The sequence below is a fragment of the Electrophorus electricus genome, chromosome 24, assembly GCF_041902795.1.
Source record: "Electrophorus electricus isolate QZ-2024a chromosome 24, ASM4190279v1, whole genome shotgun sequence".
NCBI lineage: Eukaryota > Metazoa > Chordata > Actinopteri > Gymnotiformes > Gymnotidae > Electrophorus > Electrophorus electricus.
In genome coordinates this window covers 8924178-8947842 of record NC_137520.1, presented here as the reverse complement: position 1 = coordinate 8947842, position 23665 = coordinate 8924178, and the positions used below count along the sequence as shown (strand labels likewise).

Sequence of the window (23665 nt, the reverse complement as noted above, 5' to 3'; positions counted from 1 at the left end):
AAAGGAAGCGTATAGACGACAAACGCGCGAAATGCAGCATTGTGGAAAAGGACTGCGGCCTTTTATTCTCATAACCCACATGATGAATGTAGCGTCCATCGGTATGTTCTGCAGTAATACTAGCACCAAACACCTTTAATAATATAGAGATGTACAGGAACTTCAAAACCTTTTACCGCAGTAAAGCTTCTGACTTCAAAAACTCACTAAATTTAACTCTGTATTCTCTATAAATTACGTTATTGAATATGTCGACAGCAATGATACTACAATAAGATGCAACAGTAGAAAACAAACATTACAATGCAATGAAATATTCACAGAGCAGATGTTCCCTCTTTGTGCACCCTACAGAACATTTACAAAATGGTTATCTTCACAATCTTTTGCACTGCAAATAAAGGTGTGGAAGCCAAGTTCCACCATTACACAATCAATCCACTGTCCTATTGAAACTAATGTATATAAAGCTTCAAAATACAGTGGACACAGAGCCTCAACATTTGAGGTAAATGAGCCTAACAAAAGCCATTTTCTATACCATAAGCCATCCTGATCATTTACCAAAAAGTCCAGGACTAAGTTAGTCCACATCCAAACCTGTCTAAAGAGCTCTGAACATTGCATACAGTTCATGAACATTCATTGACAAAAGACACAGAAAAGTAATTATCTGCAAAACAGAATGGATAGAATTCAATTCTTTTCACCAAGTCAAATATAGAGGTAACAAAATCATAAAAGTTTCTCTGCATTAAAAAGTGTTCCCATTTTCTCCATAAGTCGCATTTACAATTCAAACATTCCCATTTGCACAACCCTTTTAATGCAAAAGTCTCTGATAAGCAATAACAATTATGCTAAACAAAAAAGGTATATTTAAGTGTCAGTCACTGACTGAGTATAAATAGTGAAAGTGGAAGGAAAACGTCCATTTGGTTTCCCACAGAAAGCTAGCAATGAGCAGTTCTTGTGTATTCTTCACTTGGGCTCCTCAATGGTACCCTTGCTAAGATCAGTCATTTTAGGGTACTTGACCTTCTTCTGGTCCAGTTCATTCTGAGCCCACAGCAGAAGTTTCAGGAGTTTAGCAAGTTTGGGCGTCGACTCCCTGTTCTCATAGTCCAGCACAGCTTGGTTTACCTCACTCCAAACCTAACAATAAACACATGGGGGGAATTTGCATAAACTCCAGACCACTGCATTGCCAAAGAGCTGCAACTTTTTAAAATTATGTGTGTGTAACTGTTATAAAGCATAAAACAAACAAATGCATGCAAGACACTGAACTTTATTTCACAGAACTTTACTTTCATATAGAGAATATTCTCAGGCTGCGACACACCTGGCCCATTTACCAGAAAATGTTTCTCAAACAAATCAGCCTTTTCCATCTTTACGTAAGCAGCCACCAAGCGCCCTGTTATAATGTGCACTAACCAGCCCCCTACCTTCTGTCTCTGCATCATGTTCAGGAGGTCACCGAAGGGTGACTCCTCCGGGTTGTCGAATGCCAGCAGTGCCAGCGTGCGCTCCATCTCGCACAGGCATTCCCGGCTCTCCTCGCCCTGCTCGGCCAGCTGCGTCTGCGCAAACTCCAGCGCTGCCTCCGTCTCCCGCAGGCGGATCAGCTCGATCAGGTGCTGTTGCTGCAGAGGGGCACACGAGGTGGGCGTTTACTTCCCATGTGACTACATACTAGAAATAAGTAACTGGTGCCAAGTGTTCATCACGATGGGACCAGAATATGTGTTTAGATACTGTTTTGTTTTGTTTTTTTTGTTTTTTTTAAGTGTATTACCTCATGTGTTACTATCATTTTTGTGCAAAAAAAGGCTACAGAAATGTAGTTATGTAAACCTGAGAAAGTCTTGTATAGAAACAAGGTACTGTGGAATTGTTTTGTCAGCTTGCAGTATGTGTATAAGAAGAACCCTCCTTTCTTTTTTACCTGGAGATGGAAGTAAAGGTAGCGGTTAGTATCTAGAAGTTCAGGATGCAGACTGTTGATCAGTGCAATAGCCTCCTGAATCTGCCCTTTCAGAATCATCTCTCTGATCTTTATCCTCTCGTCTAGCGAGTCCAGGTCCACACTTGGCTCAATGCCTGATTCCAGCCTGAATTTCTCTGCTGCCTCCTTAAAACCCTCTGGAAACATGAATATGGACAGAGTGAATTTACAGAGCACTCACTCTTCATTAGGTCACCCTAACAGATTATAAAAATACTGCGTACCTGTCACCAAGTAGTTCATGATGAGTCGATTCATGTCTGCACGTTGAACATGGACATTGTTCAGCTTCTCCATCCATTCCTCTTGTGTTATATCCTCTGGCTTTTCAGCATAGCTCATTATGAAGTGTCTTTAAGCACATATTTTTAAATAAACAAACAAGAAGATAGTTTTACATTCCCCTGAGTCATTTACATTTGTAACCCTAGTTCTAATATATGTAACCAAAAACTCTCAAACTTTTTCTCAAATTAATTTTTTAAAATAAATTGTACTACAGTCGAAATAGGTGTAGTATATAATAAAAGTATGAATTAGCCCTGACTTGTGATTCGGTTTTTAACAAGAATAAACTTGAGTAGGCACTGTCAATAAACGTTGAAAAATTTGCGGACAACAAGGGTATAGCATCCATCAGACACAAAGTCACGTTAAAACACCTTTTATATTTTCGAATTATACAATGAAAAATACTTATAGTATTGAATTCCAGATCAAGGGATTCAGGATTCCTAACGATGATGACCAAGACTCACTAATTATTCAGGCCTTCTCGAAACCATAACATTGAAGCCTTCAAATTCTCCAAGGCAAGACCCAACCGACTTCCACACGTCAGATCTATTAAACATACTAACTTGCTAACGATTGCTAAAAAATATTTTCATAAAACCGATTATGCATTGGCCTCGGAGCACAATAATAATAAGGTAAAAAAAAAATATTTACAAGGTGATTGTCCCTATATTTTACCTGAAAGAGTTAGCTACTATTTAACAGCAGCTTGTAGCACAGGGGAGCAGGGCCGCAAAATATGCTTTCTCGTGATAGTTCGTGACAAACGGGATTTTACAAATGTCTGTTGCCAGATGCTCCAAAATGACCCATTGGCGGCTTGTAATCCTTCATTTAAAGACAGTCATTTTTCTTTTTAGTTCGCCCGGTGAAAATATTTATATTTTGACTTAGGCTTATTTATAATCACAAAGCTTCCTCACTATGTATCCATTCTCCTTTTTTCAGGGTGATTTTATCTGCAATTAGTCAATTTCATTGTAACCTGCACCCAGTTTAACTTAATCGATATACTAATGATTACACATTCTCGAATGAAATGTCATTCAAATGACTACAGTGTGTTTACTGGATATTATTAGATTTTTTTAAAAAAACTCATTACAACATCTATATGATGTTACGTAAGAAACCATTTTTATTGTCAGTATTCGCTGTAACCTGTTTCTCCACCACTTTTCTAAAATGAAGTAATACTTTGTTTAATTCTGCGGGAAAGCGGTAGAGCGCCCTGATAAGTTATACTGAGGCATTTCGAAAACGGGGTTCTTCAGCGAGTTTACGCCCGTTCTCCTTTACGTCACGAGACACTTCTTTCCTCGTGAGGTCTTTCTCGCGCACGATTCCTCAAATACATTCAGCTGCATATTTCTATACTTGAGCAGTTTCTGTACAAAGTTACATTCGTCTCTTAAAGGTAGGTACACCCCCATTTGAAGTAAAATGAGTTTGCGCTGTCATTTAACTAGCGATCGCATGCATGCTAGCTAGCCTTGGATCACTACGGATATTTGCTAGCTGAACTGGTGCAAACCGGCGAGCAAGCCAATATGGATGCTGAGTGAGTGTTAACATGTTGAGCAATACAGATTAAGGTCTGTAATTCCAGGCAGTCGGTTAACGCACCTCATATCCATTCTTGTTTAAACGACCCTTTCACTCCTGCCAGTTCAATGTTAGCGCTAGCTGGCTAGCTAATTATCTTGGAACACTAGCCAAGAGTCATCTCCTGTTGAATGTCAGATAAATCTGGTAAACTGACTAGCTACCTATAGATAGCTATTCTAGATCAATTGATCCGTGATTTGACCCCGCTCAACTTTGTCGACCATAAATGTAATTTAGCAAACCTTTGCATTTTAAAACCAATTGCACCGCGTAAATTATTTTAAAGAGCCGCTTCAAAGGGCAAAGCTTCGCATATCAGCAAAAACTTGCTAGCCGGTGTTTTTTCATTTCCAAAGTGATCTAAACCTTAGCACATTATTGTTGTGTTTTTGTTCTATTTGTAGTCTATAGATACCATTGCGATTGTCTTTACTCTAATGATTTCCTTTTAGTCGCTTTCCTTTAATTTTCACTTTTATCTCTCACGTGCTTCGTCCATTTAGTCCTTTCCAAAACTTGAGACAACTTCCATAATGTTAACAATGTTCGCTGTGTAGTCGTACGCATGTTAAGGTTGGTGGTAATGAAAATCTAGTAGTGTATACGCTGTGACATCCCTCATGGATAGCGTACGTTTTCCTTTTAGGAAAATGTTTATGCTAAATATTTTTGTCAAGATTATACTTTATTTTCGAGAGGCCAGTGAATTGTCCCATGCCCTGACCCAGTACGGGTGCTTACCCTGTCTTTTTTTCAAGCATTATTGTCCCCCTATAAAATCAGGAGCCTAAATGCCCGAATGCTTAGTGCAAGTCAACATGACTCGCTCATATTTCGCAATGTACTGTATTCACGTTCTTCTGCTTTTAACCGGTGTAGTAGGTTGATGTTACGCATTTGTTCAGTTACTGCGCACTGTTTTCATATTGTTAAGGACCTACCATCACCCCCTAGTGGCTAATAATGTCTTGGGTTTTCTCTTGTGAACTCGGTCAAGATTTGGTGTATTTGAATAAGTGTTTTGATCTTGGCACATTTCAGCTATTAGAAAATACAAATCTAGTCTGAATAATGAGCTGTTCCTTCATAACCCTTAGCTTTGTGCGTGGTTGCCATCTTTATGCATGGTTGCCGTTATCAGTGCAGATACTGTATGTGATATGTGTAAATTAATCACCAGAAGAGCATTTGTGAGGTCAGACACTGATGTTCTAGTTCATCCCAAAGATGTTCAGTATGGTTAAGGTCAGGGCTCTGTGCAGCACAGTCAAGTTCTTCCACATCAAACTCACCCCAACCATGCAGTCAGGCAGGTAACATTCTTCTGGAATTCGCAAAAACCCAAACTCACCCATCAGACTGCCAAACAGATGAGCGTGATTAGTCACTCCACGGAACACATTTTAACTGTTCCAGAGTCCAGTGGCAGAGTGCTTTAAATCACTACATCCAACACTTGGCATTGTGCTTGATGTAAGGATTGCATGCAGCTGTTTGGTAATGGAAACCCATGCCATGAAGCTCCCAGTGCATGTTTTTGTGCAGATGTTAATGCCAGAGGAGACTTGAAACTCTGTGATTACTGAGTCAGCAAAGCATTGGTGACTTTATGCACCTCAGCACTCTGAGACCCTGCTCTGTAACTTTTTATGTAGTCTGCCACTTCGTATCTGAGTTGCTGTGTTTCCTAAACGCTTTTTCAGTAATAACACTCAGAGTTTATCGTTGAATATCTAGGAGGGAAGAATTTTCATTCTGTTGCAACAGTTGCATCCTATTACAGTACCATGCTCAATTCAGTGAGCGCTTTAGAGCAACCCATTCTTTCACAAGTGTTTTCACAAGGCAGCATGTATGCCTTGGTGCTTGACTTTATACACCCACTGGCAATGGGACTGAATGTAACACCTGAATTCAATGATTAAAGGCCCTGCACAGTTGTTTTTTAAAATGTATGAAAAATATTTCTGCAAAGAATGTTATATTGTAGTGAGCTTCCAATTTTTTCCCCATAAAATGACAATTAAAAGAGTATTTTGAATTTTCTTTTTTCTCTTTTGCCTTTTATCATTCTGTTGTGTGGGTGTGGACCATAACGGATTGATTGACAGGCTCACTGTCAAATTGGATCGCATCAACACAGCTTTACTAGTCTGAACCTGAAGAAGTGAATGGCTGCTAGGTGTATCAGGCAACAGTGTGATCTGTGCTGTGTTTAAATTGAGGCTAATTCAATTCTCTGATTAAATTAGAGGACACCACGGTATCAGAGTGGTATCATATATGAGCATTTTTTACATATTGATCATTTTTACATTAAATCTATTACCTAAATTAGCTGACGTTAGCTAGCATTAGCTAGCTAGCTATCTTATATTCCGCTGGTTGACCAGCTCATGGCGGGAGGTAAGCTAATTGTGGGAAAGTCATTGACTGTTGGCTGCTTAAAATGTCAGTGTATCGTATCATATAACGTTATTATAAAAGAAATCTGTAGTTGAGCTAAAGTATATAAAATTAGCCAATACTAGTTTGCTCTAAAATGTTGTTATATTCTCATTGTTTGCTACATTATATTGAAATGTCAAATGAAAATGATGACCGTTACATTGGTAACCTAGGTCTTTATTCTTATCATCCACATTGCCTCCAGTAAGAAAGCTGTTGCTTTAATATTTAATCCACTGGCAAATCTGGAGCTGTACTGAGTCCAAATTTCAAATGAATCCACAGTAAAATGTCTACTACATTGCGGTGTATTTGGTGTCACATCAACCCTAGAAGGAAATTTGGGCCATTTTGATTTGCTCTTGTTTTCTGGAATAACATGTAGAGTAACCTTTCTTCCGTTTGCATCCAAAAACTATGCATTACACACCATCTCTCTTACTCAAGTAGAGCTGCACAGAGTGAAGTAGGGGTGGGTCAGTGAATATACAATATATGGTAGCTATAAATGTAAATAAACTAAAAATAAATACACTGAAGCAGCTATATGAAGATAATCACATACTTTCTGGTAATATAATATTTTAAGTCAGGAGGAAAAATACTGCAGGGCCTTTAAGAGGTGTGTCCCAATACTTTTGTCCATATAGTGTTTCTCAGTCCAAGCGCGCGCACGTGTGTGTGTGTGTGTGTGTGTGTGTGTGTGTGTGTGTGTGTGTGTGTACTTTCCTCTTAAGCCTTTCTAATCTCACAAATCGCACATGCTATTTGATTTGACAATATTAAAATTATATTAAAATTGAATATATAGGTCTGTTAGGATCATGTTGATACCAATCACTATGACCAGCTGATCTCTAAAATTTGATGCTTTCTTTATGTTCAGCAGAATGACAAGATATCTATGCGATAAATCTGTCTTAAACATAAGACATTAAACACTGTCTTAAACATTGGATATAAAGATCAAAATACAGTGCAGCGATTCAGGCCACAGTGCATAACAGTGTGCTTGCTTTGTTGACCTGCTGTAGGTTAGCCTGGGGAATGTCCTTATCTGCTTTGGTCTAAAGTGAGATGAAGCCCTATTTTTAAAACTCTAGTGCAACTCTAGTCTCATTAGCGCCGTCCAGAGAGCTATAATATGAGTGAATGCATAGACACAGCGAGCCTTACCTTTTTTTTGTTTGTTAACTGAGTCTTCTCTTTGACATGACATAGAGTTGTATTTACACTGTGATGCTGCATGTTTCTGGGGTACAGTGAATTTTTGCAGGTTCAAATGCTGTTGTCCCTAAACTGTTTGAATTTTATTATACATTGACAGCAGTTTTTTTTTTGCTGTGAATATAAATGATTTGCTGGTTTAGTCATGGCAAGAGTGGTTTACCCTACTTAGTAGAGATGGCGTGTTTTTCTTTAACGATCCAATAAGACGATATCTTTCATTTGAGTATCACCCAATATTGATACTGATGTGATATTTTTTTCATTAAAACCCACTGTGGAGCTATAGTTTAGTTGCTTGCAGGAATTGTTTTGTGTGGGATGTATTATATATGCTATTTTTACAGTTGATATGCATGGATATGACAGGTAAATGTATAAATATATAAATAATACAAATACATAAATGCTTGTTTTTATAAAATTAATAAAACAAGACGAAAGCATTTAATCATGGAGATGATATTTACTGCCTTGGTCATCACCTTCTTGGTTCTTAACTAATGAGCTTACTAAACTCACCCTCAGTATGTATATATATACACACACACCACACACACTTATCTCTATCTCTCTCTATCTCTACTCAGTACATGCTATCAGATCAGTGCCATCTCTGTTACTTAGTGCTCACAGGGGGCTGTATGGCTACTCTTTTTTTTGTGTGTGTGTGTTGAGCTCAGGTTGTGTCCCTCAGTTCAGACTTCAGAAACTCTCAGACCTGCGATATACACTGACCCTTTCTTCTGTGACAACACAGACAGCAGTTCATTGATGTGTACATGATCATATGCCATTGGCTATTTGTTGTTGTTGTTGTGGGGGGGGTTTTGTTTGTTTTTTCTTATGTTTGATGTCTTCAGAGGATTTAGGGTGAGAAGAACATGGTGCACCTCTGACCTTTTTTAGGATTTCATTTAATCCAGTTCAGGATTAACTCCATCAACTCCATCAGTAGGTTTAGGACTATAGTAAGTAACTACAGTGAAAGTTGGGTTAGGATTACTGCTAGCAGGACTTGGTCATGACAGTGGTAATGCTAGCTCACTGGTCAGGGAACTTTGCTGTAGTCCAGTCTCTCTTGAGTTCACTACCACCTGACTTCATTAGCGCAAACCCAGGGTGACTAAATGTAAATGATACTGTGTGAAAAGGCCATGTTGGGACCTAATCCAAGGAGTGTTGGTGTCCAAATAGGTTATATGACTGCTCTGACATCTTGGCAAATGGTGCCTTGTTTTCCTTGTTTGACATGGCATGTGGCTATTCAGACGGTTTAAATGGGTCTTTCTACATTCAAAGCAGACTTTCTCCCCAGCAAACCAAAGCAATCTGTGGCAACCAAGGGTCATGTAGTCTATTCCAAACCACAGCACAACACATGTGAACACTGAAAGAGAAAACTGAAAGAGCCAAAAGTAGTTTCTACCTTCAAAATTTCTCATATTTATCAGTAAGTGTGATGTTGCATCTGTAGAAAAACATTTCTTATGCTTTCAGAGCTGATGAACTGGGCTTTTCTTTAGGTGTTATGAAGGGGAGCTACAATCTCTTTTACAAACTCTCAAGAGGTCACCAAAAAGTTAATCAGAACTATCCATACTTTGCTGAAATTTTGCCACGGCTTTATAAACCATTCTTAAATTGTACTAATTTTGCCATTTTATGAAACTTGGGGCTTTTTCAACCATCCATATTTAGATATTTGTATTCCACTTCAGTTCAAATTGCACACAGTGGGGGGTGGTGACCCTGACTGGTCACATTGGTCACATTTGCTCCAGGAACGTCGTCTCCTCTTGTTCCACGCCAGCTCTGAGTTAGCACGCCATTCAGAGCTCTGAAGCCCGCAGCTTCCGTCTTTTCACAAGGCCCGAGGCCGGCATGAAGAGTGACGCTGGAGAATGTAAACACGGAGAGGGGCAACACAGGGAAGGTAGTGAGAGATGCTCGATAAAGATGATGAAGGCAGATGGCCAGGGGGGGAGGATAAGGTGCTTGAATTATTAATATCTGAATAATTTATCATGCTGTAATTTGCATAGTCATCAATCGTGGCATATTGCTCCCATGCAGATAACATGGCACTGTCTTGAACTGAGATTAAGTGGTAGCAGGGAGAGCGATTTTACAACGAGCCACAAAAGATTTGGCATGTCCACGTGGCCAGGGAGGAAGTGGGACTGTGGGATGTGACGGACAGATGCATAGTGTGTGTAAGGTAGAAAATGGGGAGATGGAGTGGTGGTGCTGGTGGTGGTAGGCTGGGCTTGATCATTGATCAGTGCAGTCAAACAGTCATACTTTATGAAACTACCAGGCTCACTTGCCAGAGGACTGTTCAGCAACACAAAGACCATCAGAAAATGTTGGCAGTAGTGAAAATGTAGTGTACTTGTAGTTTTATGGCTGTTGGGATTTAAATACTTTCTGTTCTCCAGATTCTAAAGCCAAGTTCTACAATTGAGTCATTTCTGTTTCTCTCGTTGTCTCTCCCTTTCTTTGTGTGAGCTATGAGTAATTTACTTCCCATTGTAAGGGGCTGAGAGGTGACAAATAACTCGACATATTCAGACACTCTGCTAAAGCTAATCCTTCCTGATAGGCCTTTATGATTAGCCTCACAGAGCAGGGAAGGGCCTCTGGGAAGTGCCTTTAATGATTAATGATTAATCTTCCGAATTGGAAACAATAGTACCAAGAAAAGATTCAATTTTTGTTTTGTTTTTTGTTTTGTTTTGTTTTTTTAATGCCTTTAAAAAAAGCATAAACTAGAATTCTCCCAAATATTCAATGTCAATGTCACTTGTGTTTTGTTTTTTGGTTTTTTTTGGGCAGGGAGGTTGCAGATATATATCGGTAATAAATCAATCATATGCAATTATCAATGAATTATTAAGAAATGAAAACATAAGAATGAAGAAAAAATATGGCTTTACCATATTGTTCCTTCCCCTCTCCATGTATGAGTTCTGACTATTGACATGATTGATGACTGACGTGCAGGGAAAGATTTAGGCTGGGCAAGCGTTGAGTCATCATATCATTCTCGCCTCTCGCTCTCGTTCACAGAGACAGCAGTGAGTGTGTGGGGGAGTGTGCATGTGTTTGTGTGTGTGTGTGCGCGTGTGCAAGTAATGGCAGACCCACAAAGGCAGCGTTCTTTATCCACATCAGGGGAAACACTCTACCAGATCCTAGGAGTCACTAAGAGTGCCTCACCAGAGGACATCAAAAAATGCTATCGGTAAGCGTGTCTGTGTGTGCCTCTGAACAGATGGGGCGATTATTACCTCTAAACAGCAGCCCAAATATTGCACTGTTATTGCTGGTTATTCCAACTTTAAAAGTCAGGGAAATTCCTTGTAAAATAAAATTACCATCACCAACCCCCCCCCCCCCCTTTTTTTTTTTTTTTTAAACCATTAAACCATTAGAGCGTAAACTGTGTCTGTCTGTCTGCCAATGTTGAAAATATGAATGTTTGGTACAGCCTAATGATGACACATGTTACAGCCCACCAGAGGGCAACAAATAGCTTTCTACATTACTGTGAATAATATGTTCAATATGTATTTATATACTATATATGCTTGAGGCATTTAGAGAATACCAGCTTGTGGATGTTGTGTTGTATATGTTTAGAATTTTTTAAAAAGCAACATGGGTTAAAAAACTGAAAGGAAAGTTTGTTAATCTGGGTTGTGCCTTGCTCTCAATGTCATGCTACTTTTCCTGGTCTTGCATTGTAGGAAACTTGCGCTGAAGTTCCACCCGGACAAGAACCCCAATAACCCAGAAGCAGCAGAGAAGTTCAAGGAGATCAACAACGCACACACTATCCTCTCCGACCCCACCAAGCGCAACATCTACAACCAGTACGGCTCCCTCGGCCTCTACGTGGCCGAGCAGTTTGGTGAGGAAAGCGTCAACACATACTTTGTGCTGTCCAGCTGGTGGGCCAAGGTGAGTGAGTGACAGCCAACATGTGTGACTCACACAGGAAGCGGATAAGTGCGTAGGAGTTGTATGGCTGGGCAGAGACTGTTTCTTTTTTTAAGATGAGGGAACAGGGCATGACTTTGACCTTCCTGTTGTTCCTTTTTTGAGATTCTCTCTCTCCTTCTCCTTCCAGGCACTGTTTATATGCTGTGGCATTGTTACCGGCTGCTACTGCTGCTGCTGTCTGTGCTGCTGTTTTAATTGCTGCTGTGGGAAATGTAAGCCGCAGCCTCCTGTCGGCCATGAGCACGACTTTTACGTCTCCCCCGAGGACCTGGAGGCTCAGATGCAGTCAGATGAGAGAGGTGACATTCTCCTTTAATGGGGGAGCCGCACACAGATGTTTGTTTGTTTTTCCTTTTCTGAGCTTCATGTGCCACTGTTTGCTCAGCTCCTCAGGAGTGCAGTTCACAACTTATCTTTGTATAAGGCAACATGATGTTTATGCTTTGTAGGTTTAAAGGGTCTAATTCAGGATCCTGCGGTTGACCAAGTTAGGAATACTTGTGCTAGTATGTGTTTGTGTTTAAGGCGTGTGTGATCCTGAACCCACAGACGGTGAGCCTATCCTGGTTCAGCCCTCCTCGGCCACCGAGACCACTCAGCTGACGTCAGACAGTCCACAAGCCAGCTACCAGACAGACACTGGCTACAACTAGAACTTCCCAGCACCGTACCCTCGACCCCCCCATACCCCTCCCTCCTCCCTCCCCTTCTCTCCTGTGGGACCACCTGACCAGCAGGGGGAGCGTCACTTCATGCACTGCACAACAGCCGCCAAGCCAGTGAAGGGGAGGAAGAGAAAGAGGGGCCGAAGGAGCGGACAGGTTCTTGTCTGCCTCCGCTGCCAAAGCTCTGTGCATGCGAGGGCACATCTCTGTGCAGAAAACAAATGACACCACTCTTTCTTTTGCCCGCTTAACTCCTTCACTCCTATATGTAATGCAACAACAGCCTGTGAGACATGTTTCTTGTAGACAGTGCCCCAAACAGCCCTGCTTGCTCTCGTAATAGCATTTTATGCCATTGAAGGAGATCACATCTGAACTACGCATTGTTGATTTGATTGAGTTTTTCACAAATAATGTGCAATGCATTGCATTTGGACATATTATGTATCACTGGTTTACTTTAACCTACACTGGAATGACAGTCGTGTTTCCATTGCCCCAGTATTCAGTTCAGGTTCTTTAGATGATTTTGCAATAATCGAACACTCGGAAACTATAAAACTTTGCTCTTCCTGGCATGTGTGTCAGTGTGGCAAAGGCAAAAATTTGTACTGTTTTTACTGTTTTAGTTTCAACATCCTCTATAGTAGTTTTGGTGTTTGACGGTTTTAGCAAAGGCCCAGTGCATACGCTGTCTCTCTGAAACCAGTAGCACATACATCTGTTGGCATGTGTCCATACACTGACCTCTCCAAAAACAAACAAACAAACAAAAAAGCCCAGGTGAAAGAAATTACTACATGCATCAGATTCAAATCAGCAATTGTGGATTTCACAAGAATTTTGTTCAGTGCACATAACACTTTCAGTTCAGTGCTTTTCATGGAAGCAACATTGTATTATGCAGTTTTGGGCTGTGTGCGTGCATGCGTGTTTGCTGCTAGTGGCAGTGAGCAGTCCCACACAGCACATGATTTCACGCTGCAGAACTGGGTCTCTGAGCCTCTTATGCAGTGTCCATGTGCATCTTTGACTCCGACAGAAATCTAGTGCCTTCCATCATGACCTTGTTACCACTTCTTTCTGTATAATAAAACAAGGGATCAGTTTCCTAAATCTGGATTTCTAGGAATTTTAAAATTTATTCCTGATTATTGTGAGGGGCACTATTATTCTAGAAAATGCCTAATAAGTCCTTAATGTTGAAGTATGTGTGTGTTTCTTGTTGGTTATGTATGTGATTTCATCTTCTATGCTTGGCTGTGACGGCATTAATCCTTACCTTCCTATATACAACCATGTCTGCTTCCCAGTGAACAGACCAACAACTACTTGTTGTTTCATTACCAATGCATTACAATTAATTTACCTCTTATTAAATTATAGATCCTTAAAGCTATATTCACACATTCAGAGCTAACTACGCATATCTCAGATATGCATTCGGTTTGTATAACCTTGATGTATGTGGATAGAGGTGTGCATAAATAATGTGTTCATTACTGCCGCTCAACCACATTAGCCAGTCAGGACTTTGCTGCCGTATCGGCGCACAGCCACTCCTAGCCCTGTAGGCTGTCTCATGCTTTGCCAATCTGTTTCCCAAAAGCTTCATAGCCATCTCTCCATCATTTAACTGTGTAATTTGTGTTGCAATGCTTTTGGGAAAACTTGCCCCGATCTCCTTGGATACACTTCATTCTTTGGGCATTTACTGTGCTAAGTAAATCTGTATTTACAGTGTGTTCTTTTTAGCAGAATACACCGCAGTACACTTTGGTTGAAACCTTTGTTTGTTAATGAGGGGTGAGTTTTACCACTTTTAAATGGTTCCTATAGGAGGTGGTGAGTCTAAAGGAGTGTTTTTGCTTATACCATGGAGGGAAATTGAAAGTTTTAGTTTTATTTTGAACAATTCTAAATCATTGTTTAATCTGTGTATGAATGTTTTCTGAAATTGCATACATGTGCGAGTGAATGAGGCCATTTTGTGTAGTCTTGAGAAAGTTTAATTGTGTTTGTGTAGATTTTAATTGTGAGTACATTTTACATTTTCTTTAGTTTCTTAAATGTATTTTATGTTTAAAAGGTTAGGATTACATTGAGGGTAGTAAATAAGATGATATATATTACTTTATTTAATGTTTTCATTTGCTGTATTCTCAGAAACTATACTTCACTAAATTGTGACTCCTAATATGACAGCATCACAACTTGCACAAGGAAATGTGACCTCTCAGATCTACGTGTTCTGGTTCAAATGTACCCTCCTGGTTTTTATTTTGTACATGTATATTTTTTTGCAAGTTAATTTGTCTACAGGGTGAAAGATCTGTTGTGCAACTTTCTCACAGTAGTCTGTGTGAAGGCAATGTCTAAAAAGAATCATGCAATCATCTCCAAATATTCTTATAGAAATGTTACAATAATAGTGGAAATATAGTGATAAGGTAATATTACTATTATATTTAATTTATTTTCTTATGTTTTAATTAATAAATTACTAGCTCAAATAATGTGTCAGTGGATGTGGCTATTGAATGGCTGAATTCTTTGCACTGTCTAGATAAAATTGTTAATTTGATATTTTTCTGTTGTAGTATAAATACTGTGTGAGAGGCAGTTTACATGGGAATGTCATCTTGCTGTTGTACAATTAAAAGTTTTAAAGCCAAGTGACTACTTTTGTATGCTTTTTTTTGTTTGTTTGTTTGTTTACAAAGGAAACAATTTTCCCATAGCCATGTGCATTTTGTTTTAATCTACCCAAGTACAGTACATACAGTAGATATATACTGTATGCTGTGCAAAAGTAACTAGAGGGATTCACATGCTTGCGTGCTGTGTTTCTCGAACTGAGCTTACTTCCTTTCTCCTAGTAACAGGAGAAAGGATCCTACATCTCCTTGCCAGCATTCTGCCTGCCTGATATGGGCAAAGCAGACCCCTGGGGCAGGGGGGCTGCAGGCCTGTAACCAGACACCTCTATGTGTGCGCGCACACACACACTGTTAGGATTCAATTCTCGGAGCCCCTCTGCCCTGTCGCAGCACAGGGGAGGAACGAGGCAGAGCAACAGAAAAACAAAAACAAAGTCCAGGGATATGAAGACTGAGGATGGTTAACAGGGGTCAGAATCCTTGAAGAGCTTGAACCGTGCACACACCTAAGTGGTTGCCGCTCCCCTCCTAGTGAACCGGTGGATCTGGGAAAGGAGGTCATGTCTCTTCCACTGGACCTGAATGCCTTGCACAGGGATGTGTCACTGGACACGCTAGAGAAGCAGCTCATCTGCCCCATCTGTCTGGAGGTGTTCACGAAGCCCGTGGTCATACTGCCCTGCCAGCACAACCTGTGCCGCAAGTGCGCCAACGAACTCTACCAGGTGAGCTCTTGGGCCGAGAGCGGCCTACATTCAGTAAGGGGATGTGTTTGTGAATCAAAACGTGCATCTTTTATGGGCTGTATACAGTGTAACTGACTCTTGGGAAGTATATCGGTCTAATGATATAACTAGAGCCAGTCATAACTGGGGATTTTTGAGGTTATTTAAAGGCCAAAACTAACCTCCAACATTTAGTAAAATTTTGGATAACAGTACACCAAGCACTAGTATGACGTATTAGTTATTAGACAGTCTCCCTAGCTAAGTGTATTTAATGGGTATGTTGCTCATCATTGTTCATCATACCCAGGGATATACTGGAGTCAATAAGGTCCATCTGGGCAGTTCTGTGTTGGTCATTTATGTGCTCACAAAAGCAGGTGCATAAGGCATTGCACAAGCACTTGAGTATACAGCGCATGCCGTAACATATTTACAAAGCCATGTGTGTAGTAATAGCGCCATATTGATATGTCAAAACACTTTGCCAATAGCTTGATAGCCATGAAAATGTGCAGATCCCAAACAGGTGTGAGGATTATAAATGCCTGAACTCAGTCCAAATGCCTTGGTGTAAATATAGTGTATGCCCTACATTTGCTGCCATTGAGCTGGACTAATCCCTTATGGTACAGACAATGGAGAATTTGATATAAACGTGAAGCCTCTGTCACAGGGATCTCTGCATATTTTGGCTGCTGTCCATAGCTCAGGCAAACCCAGTCAACTTGACATTTGTTTATTCATAATTTCTGATTAGCAGATCTCACAGGAGACTTAAATTATTTAAAGGATGTTGGACAGTTACCTACTGAATTTGAAGCCTTCCTATTACGTAGTTTTGAACCTGGCATTGTGGGTAATTGAAAAAGATTCTGTGGAGAGAGGATAATGGTTCAGTGAGTACTCTATATTTCTATATTGTTTATAAATGTCATGAAAAGACACTGCAGGTACTCTCAGGCCTAAGCTTCTCAGTTAATCTTGCCGACTGAGGGAAACAAAATGAATCCTGGGCTGGCAACGGAAGGATAATGAGAATAGTCTCCCAGAGTCCTGTCTTGGTAATGCCTTTAAAGCTGTAGGTGTTTTCACCCTCTATGTTTACCCTGCTCTGGCACTCTTAATTCAGTTATTTGCTTAATGATTACAAATTTGAACAGGTGTTTGGAAAGGTTCCATACTGTGCCGTCTTTTGGCCATGCAGGACATGAAGTGGGCACCTCTCCTTTAAGCAGGGATTTTGATTTCCATTCAGCCCATATGTCTCAGCTGCTGGGGCCTTTTAAAGAGCATGACTATTTCAGGACTGTATCCATCTCATACTCTCCCATTCGCCCACTCCACACCATGGCCTCCACTACACCCTCTCTATACCTCAGAGACAGAGAAGAAACAACTGCAATTTATCTGTACATATCAGGAATTCATATCAACACCACTGAGACACACTTGTTTACAGGAGTGTTCTAGCTTTACCATATCAGTGATGGGTCAGAAAAAGAAAACTGGCCTCAAAGGGATTTCTGTCAAGTTATGTTTTATACATCCCTATAGTAACAGAAGATTAATCTGAAGCAAATGGTGGTCATGGGTAAAATATCCTCTATTTCAGAATCCATGTCCCAAAAGTGACCCTGAAAGACCCTGACACCCTAATTAGTCTTGCCATCCTCCCAGGACATGCAATGTACTAATTCTAATGAACCTGTGATGCAGTCATCTTAAGATTCTCAAAGCTCTTTCCTAACTGTCGGGAGGCCCGAGAACTATTCTTGAAAGGTTGATTCCAAAGGCAAATCAATAATTAAAGTGTATAATAACATCACAAGAACAGCATACTGAGTAAGAGGTGCAGCCGTCTCTTTTCCAGGTTGGGATTGGAGGCCGCTTTCACTGCCCGTCATGCAGACATGAAGTTGTTTTGGACCGCCATGGGGTATATGGACTCCAGAGAAACTTACTAGTGGAAAATATCATTGATGTCTACAAGCAAACATATGAAAGGTCAGAAATGAGTCAACATTCCTTATAAAATATACCATTTCAGTCAGAGTCCATCCCTTGGTCAATTCTACTTGGTATTTTTACTGAGAATCTTGTGTCTTCAGCTGACCTTTAGGTATACACCACAAGCTTTTAAACATGCTGTGTGTGTGTGTGTGTGTTGGATTTGGTTCTGAAATGAAGATTTTAAGACTTTTGTTTTGTAGCAGTTCTGTGTGTCTTTAGCTCTAGGCCTTCACCAAAACCACTTGCACAAGTAACCTGTGAGGAGCACGAGGGGGAGAAGCTCAACATTTACTGTGTCACTTGTCAGGTCCCCACCTGTTCACTCTGTAAAGTATTTGGGACACATAACACCTGTCATGTAGCCCCTCTAGTTGAGGTCTATCAACAGCAGAAGGTAAGACTGACTTGAGTATGAAAGATGCTGTGTAGATGCTGTGTAGATTCCAAACATTCAGGGAAGTCACAGTTAAATATGATGTATGCTGTTTTATTTTATAGACTGAGCTCAGTGAAGGGATTGGAACCCTGGTTGTCACTAATGACCGCATCCAAGCTTGCATAAATAATCTAGAGGAAATCTGTAGTAACATTGAGGTTTGACTGGACCTGACCTTCATTACACCCTATGATGCTGAAACATCTAAAATCTAAATTCTGATATCTTTATCAGTTCACTGTCTCATTAAATGTTTTAAATACAAAGTATAAGAATATGTGTAACACCTAACAGGAGAATGGGCAAAACCAGAAGGAGATACTGTGTGAGAAATTTGATCGGTTGTGTGGCATTCTGGAAGAGAGGCGTAAGATCATGATGCAGCAAATCACATATGAGCAGGATGAAAAGACTAGCTGGGCCAGGAGCTTGGTGCATACCTACAGTGAGCATGTGGACACCAACTCAAAGTTGGTGCAGACAGCCTTGAATGCCATGGAAGAGCCCGAGATGGCTGCATTTCTGCAGGTACTCAAACATTTTTGTAGCAACATTTGTGTTCCTTAAGGTTCTAGGCAACACCCGTTATATTTCATATTGTATTGATTATTGAAGGAAATATGTTTTTTCTTGCTTTCTTGTAGACCTCAAAAAACCTTATTGAACAGTAAGTGTCTACTTGTACATAAGTCAGCAGACATTTCTCCATTGCGATTTAACATTTTCTTCAGTTCCATCTCCTTTTATACCAAACTTTCTTCTTCTCTTTAAAGAGTCAACGAGGCAACTAATTGCACTCCAATGGAGACAATAGTGCCTGGATATGAAAATATGGATCACTATAAGGTTGATTTCGATGCGGCGGAAAGGGCTCTCTACCAGCTGGACTTCATCAATAGTGAGCCATGAATGGTCAAGAATATGGATTTTTAGGCAAACAATATAATTTTATTGTTCTCACAAATGGGAAAATAATGCCAGTGCTAATTACCCTGTAGTTGAAGAGGAAGCTGAGGATACTCCAGATCCCGATCCAGAACCAGAACCTGAGTCAGAGCCTGAGCCAGAGCTGCAGCCAGAACCTGAAAGTAAGCCTGAACCTGAACCTGAACCTGCATCTGAACCAGTGCTCAGTCTGAACACAGAGAACTCTGGTCAAGATCAAGAACTGAAGTCAGAAAGCAGGGGAATAAAGAATGCTCTGTCTGAGGGAAGCAAGGATCTCCAACCACAAGAGGAGAGTCATGCAGAAACAAAAAAAGATGTCCTTTGTGAAAAAAGCTGGTGGAACTCTCAACAGGTATAGTCAGTCTCCTTGTAGCTACTGTCACTTTTATTTTAATGTCATTATTAAAAATATACATATGACTTCTCTATCACTGAAACAATTACTGGTTTTACCTCAAACATGTCTAGCACTGTAATCTGTTCTACATTTGCAAGCATATTCTAATTTCCATTACCACCTACAAGGGCATGTCATCATTAGGATGTGAAAGGCATGATGTGGGTAAAGCAGGTGAACAGACCAGCCTCTATCCAAGCTGGTACAAACCCAACAACAGGCAAATGCTCTATTCAGACCAAACAAGGTCTAGTGATGTTTTGGAAGTTCCTGAAAGTGCATCACTAGTGAGGGAACCTTCAGTTCAACACCCATTACAGCTGCCACAGATGCTTTTATCCACGCAGATGAGTGGTAGTCTGATACCTGTGGCCACTGGGAACCATAAATGCCTTGGAAGTGGTTCCCTGGATAGTGCGCAAGGGAAAGGGTCAGAAGTTGAGAAGAACATGTATGATTTGGAGGAAGGGTCTGCCAACAGGGATAGGGTCACTTCCATGTCTCCACAGGTTAGTTTCAACAGATCATGGACACTATATGCTCACCATCTCAGCGATCATTATGCTCACCTTATTATCTTGCTTCTCTTCTTCCTCCAGTAACTGCTGCATCATGGCCATCACCTATTTACAAAGCCTCTTGTTCTTTTCTAAGGAAAGGACCTCATTTTCTATAATTATTATTGGTTACATTTATATAGTGCCTTTCTCCAACTCAAGGACACTTTACAGACAGACATCAGCTTTTACCCATACACACACCTGATGAGAAGCGGCAGCCAATTTGCGCACAGCATACTCTCGATCAGAAACCGCAGCCCCCTGAGGGACTGCACCAGGTGCAGGGAAAGGGGAGGAGGTTAAGACCAGGACAGAGCACCAACCATCACAGGACATACACACAGGACAATTTAGAGTATCCAATCAACCTAACCTCTATGTTTTTGAAAACCAGAGACCCCAGAGGAAACCCACACAGGGAGAACATGGATCTCCACCCAGATAGGCACTCAAACTCAAGACCCTAGTGCTGAGAGGCAAATGTGCTAACCACCGTGCCACACATATAAGGCTTATTGTTATTTTCTAAAGAAAGAACTTAATTCATAGGACTTAACTATGTACCTGTGGCTTGAGAAAATATTTGACTTTGGGGAAATCTTTGAGCACTGAATACCTTAGATTGGATTTGGAGAACAGCTGACAACACAAGTGCTGTTTGGGGTCCTTTCCTTTGACTCATATTGTTTTCTGCAGCAGTGTGTGCTTGTCTCCATCTTCACCTTCATCTCTCCTCAGGCCATCACCCTTGTGTTTTACGTCCTGGCCTTGTTGGTCATCCTCCAGAGGGTGTGGGGGAGCATTCAGTGTATCCTTTACACATAGCACTGCTGGGGAAGTACAGCTTCCAGGTACTAGCCTAATAATAACACACAGACAGTGTTATTACCACTACATTTTGTGTGCATACATTCACTTGCATTAACTGTAGTGATCTTAATTTGTCCTTCATTTCTTGCACCATCAACAGTGATGCAATCAAAAGAAAGCATGTTTTGAAAATGTATGCATGCCACTGTAAGTTTTAATAATATGTGGACGTCTAAATGGAAGATATTTGTAGATGGCTATTGGTTACACATGTTCAATTTTTGGAACACGTTAGGAAAACTAGTAAGTCTACATACTGACACAAAAACCCACAACCATGGCCTACACTAACTTGAAAAACAGTAACTTCACAAGACACCCAATAGTTTGTAGAATTACCCTTATGTAGTCCAGTAAAAATACAGTATTATAGTAAGCCTGCACGGTCAAAGCCTTCACCTAGAATCAAAAGAAAAAGGGCAGGAAGAAAAGACAGAAAGATAAGAAAACAAACTTAGGTGAAGTATTCAGTGTGTATTCCCTCTCTCGTTTTCCAGGGTGAACCCTGCTCAGTGGGAGCCCAGGACAGCAGAGAGATGGAGCAAAGCATTGATACACCCTTTCACAGCAACTCTGATGCCCCCAGTAGTAGGGAGATAGAGACAGGCAGGCAGGCAGGCAGGCAGACAGTTAGTCAGGTGGGTAGTCAAAAAAAAAAACGACAATGTAGGGTAGAATTGTTTTTCTAGTGCAGTTATTCAAATCCATAGAATCAGTAAGTCATATCTGTCCTTTAAAGGTGTCCTAGAATGCATTTATTCAGTATTTTAATTAATTAATCTCAGATGTCTATATAAAAGGCATGTGACATTGGTGAGAACGAAAATGCCCAAATGTGGTTTTACACACCTATTTCCAACTCTATGATTTAGCACAAGAATTAAATGAGCTGATTTTTTTTACATAGGGTTTCTACCGTGCCTGGAGAACATGGACCGGTGTATGCATATTTTAGTGGCATAAATTTAATTTCGAATTTTCAATTGGAATCACTTTATTTTATCAAGTTCAAGGAATTTGTCTTGGGGAGGGAACACCTATATGTAACATACTAAACAGACACAGACTTTAAATAAGTATTTCACTAAGGGAAAATAAAATAAAAATACAATAAACAGAGTGAAGAACAGAGAATAAGAATAGTAAAGTGCCATGGGGGGGAGCTAAGAGATGTATGAATATCTCTACATATGCAGGTCGGAGTAGACATTAATAAAAATTTACTATTTACAAAATATTACAGAATTATATGAACATTTGCCGAAACGTTGCATCTGTACAGTGCAAAAAAAGTATGTTACATGGACGTTGCTGTACAGTAAGGGAGGTTGTTTGGTTAGTTTAAGTGTGGTGTGTTCACTGTGGCTGATGAGCCCTACAGCTCTGGGGAAAAAGCTGTTAGCATGTTTGGTTGTGCTAGTTTTGATGGCCAGAGGGAAGTGGCTGGATGAGGTGATGTCCAGGATGAGAGGGGTCAGCTGTTATTTTGCCAGTGCGCTTCCTCTCCCTGCTGTTGTAGATGTCCTGAAGCATCGGAAGACTACATCCTATGATCCTCTCCTCTGTCCTGATTAATCAGTCTGTTAGGTAACAGTCTAGGGTTTTTGGGACTGGTTTGTTTTATGACCCTGTTTTACTTATATGGGATAAGGAGGTGGCAATAAGAGGTGACAACAATGTCTGAGGTTCATAGTATATTAGTTCCATGTACTAAACTCTCCTTATTCAACTATACCAAAGGTAAATGCAGTTGTCCATTCTATAGCACCTTTAATGTGAAGTGATACGCTCCCCATTCTCACTTCTACAGTCAGTGCAAGATGCACTAGAGCTCCAGATGAAAAAAAAAAAATTCCTGGATATTCTGATATATGGCTGTCATTCTTTGCTCAAATGGCCTCCAACAGGCTGCAGTTGCAGAGACCTCAGTGGTGGGACTCAGCTCTCCTCCTCCTGTTCCAAGTGAGCCTACTCGTCTCAACTTCTCCTTCTCCTGGCTTAATCCTCTTGCCAAGAAGAAGTAATCATGTCACTCGGTGAAAGGCTGTCAGGCCCAGGAGACACTTTGGTGCAGAAGTCCAAACATGAGCTTTACCTCAGGGCAAGGGATGTCTGGTAAGCTTCAAGATGCCATTCAAATTTTTGGTAATTGTCAACACAGATATTAGTAAACAATGTTTAAGTATTTAATTTTTGTATTTAATCCCCCCCCCCCCCCCCCCCCCCGTTTTTGTGCCTGGATTACTGTTACTATTGTTATATAAAGCATTAAAGTCCTACCTTATCATCCTCCTAGGAAAAGTTAGTAGGCTTATAGTTTTATATGTATGGTTGTTACAGGTGTATGTATGGTTGTGTTTAAGGTATCCCAATAATGAGATGATTTGTTGGATTGCTCTAATAGTTGCTTTTGATAATTTGCTACAGCTTTCTTTTATTTGAGTCCCAGCTACTTCTATTCCCTTCTTCTACTCAGTTTTACTACTAATTTTTATCGCATGCATATTAAATGATTATGTGGCTCTATAAAAGCAGAACATGGAAAATAAATCTGTTGCTGACACATGTGAGTTGTTTGCTTTTTACATTTTTTAAAAATGTATTAATTTTTAAATTTATTTTTAACCTATTTTATTACCTACCTGGAAAAAACGAAAGCAATTGTTTCAAAACCTATGCAAACCTTTAAATGAAATTTAGTTGGATTCTAGGAGGGTGGACTGACAATGATGTGTAACTCCATCAGCACTGCTGTACCTGACGCACTCTCTCAGCACAAGGCCTATTGTCAT

At 40.3% G+C, this 23665-nt stretch overlaps 3 protein-coding genes across 4 annotated transcripts; 2 read left to right on the top strand and 1 right to left on the bottom strand.

The window, feature by feature from the left end:
- Positions 1 to 39: 39 nt before the first annotated feature.
- On the bottom strand, positions 40 to 3074 carry gid8b (GID complex subunit 8 homolog b (S. cerevisiae)). 2 transcript variants are annotated; one of them, XM_027006940.3, is made up of 5 exons: positions 2987 to 3074; positions 2236 to 2363; positions 1952 to 2148; positions 1452 to 1649; positions 40 to 1155 (listed from the first exon to the last, which is right to left on the bottom strand). In XM_027006940.3, the coding sequence occupies exons 2-5, from the start codon at positions 2351 to 2353 to the stop codon at positions 982 to 984; spliced, it is 687 nt and encodes a 228-aa protein (XP_026862741.2). In that variant the 5' UTR covers positions 2354 to 2363; positions 2987 to 3074; the 3' UTR covers positions 40 to 981. The 2 variants fall into 2 exon arrangements, with proteins under 2 accessions (XP_026862741.2, XP_026862742.2); XM_027006941.3 differs by having other exon boundaries at positions 2770 to 3048.
- A 438-nt stretch (positions 3075 to 3512) lies between these two features.
- On the top strand, positions 3513 to 14943 carry dnajc5ab (DnaJ (Hsp40) homolog, subfamily C, member 5ab). The gene is made up of 5 exons (XM_027006996.3): positions 3513 to 3725; positions 10664 to 10838; positions 11344 to 11557; positions 11727 to 11898; positions 12149 to 14943. Exons 2-5 carry the CDS (start codon positions 10729 to 10731, stop codon positions 12250 to 12252), a joined length of 600 nt encoding a protein of 199 aa, XP_026862797.3. The 5' UTR covers positions 3513 to 3725; positions 10664 to 10728; the 3' UTR covers positions 12253 to 14943.
- A 316-nt stretch (positions 14944 to 15259) lies between these two features.
- On the top strand, positions 15260 to 23438 carry trim101 (tripartite motif containing 101). Its single transcript, XM_027007020.3, has 11 exons — positions 15260 to 15649; positions 17508 to 17656; positions 17882 to 18056; positions 18161 to 18256; positions 18393 to 18626; positions 18743 to 18765; positions 18872 to 18996; positions 19097 to 19398; positions 19791 to 19952; positions 20742 to 20811; positions 22781 to 23438. Exons 1-11 carry the CDS (start codon positions 15485 to 15487, stop codon positions 22837 to 22839), a joined length of 1560 nt encoding a protein of 519 aa, XP_026862821.1. The 5' UTR covers positions 15260 to 15484; the 3' UTR covers positions 22840 to 23438.
- The last annotated feature ends 227 nt before the right edge of the window (positions 23439 to 23665 follow it).

Bases quoted from the DNA above. Each gene is read 5' to 3' on its own strand.
- gid8b (XM_027006940.3), bottom strand. From the start codon at position 2,353: ATGAGCTATGCTGAAAAGCCAGAGGATATAACACAAGAGGAATGGATG. The intron at 2,149-2,235 runs GTACGCAGTATT...TCATGTTTCCAG, and splicing joins CATGAACTACTTGGTGACAG to AGGGTTTTAAGGAGGCAGCA. The intron at 1,650-1,951 runs GTAAAAAAGAAA...GCCCCTCTGCAG, and splicing joins ACCTTTACTTCCATCTCCAG to CAACAGCACCTGATCGAGCT.
- dnajc5ab (XM_027006996.3), top strand. From the start codon at position 10,729: ATGGCAGACCCACAAAGGCAGCGTTCTTTATCCACATCAGGGGAAACA. The intron at 10,839-11,343 runs GTAAGCGTGTCT...CTTGCATTGTAG, and splicing joins GACATCAAAAAATGCTATCG to GAAACTTGCGCTGAAGTTCC. The intron at 11,558-11,726 runs GTGAGTGAGTGA...TTCTCCTTCCAG, and splicing joins TGTCCAGCTGGTGGGCCAAG to GCACTGTTTATATGCTGTGG.
- trim101 (XM_027007020.3), top strand. From the start codon at position 15,485: ATGTCTCTTCCACTGGACCTGAATGCCTTGCACAGGGATGTGTCACTG. The intron at 19,399-19,790 runs GTATAGTCAGTC...TTATCCACGCAG, and splicing joins GCTGGTGGAACTCTCAACAG to ATGAGTGGTAGTCTGATACC. The intron at 19,953-20,741 runs GTTAGTTTCAAC...ATCTCTCCTCAG, and splicing joins TCACTTCCATGTCTCCACAG to GCCATCACCCTTGTGTTTTA.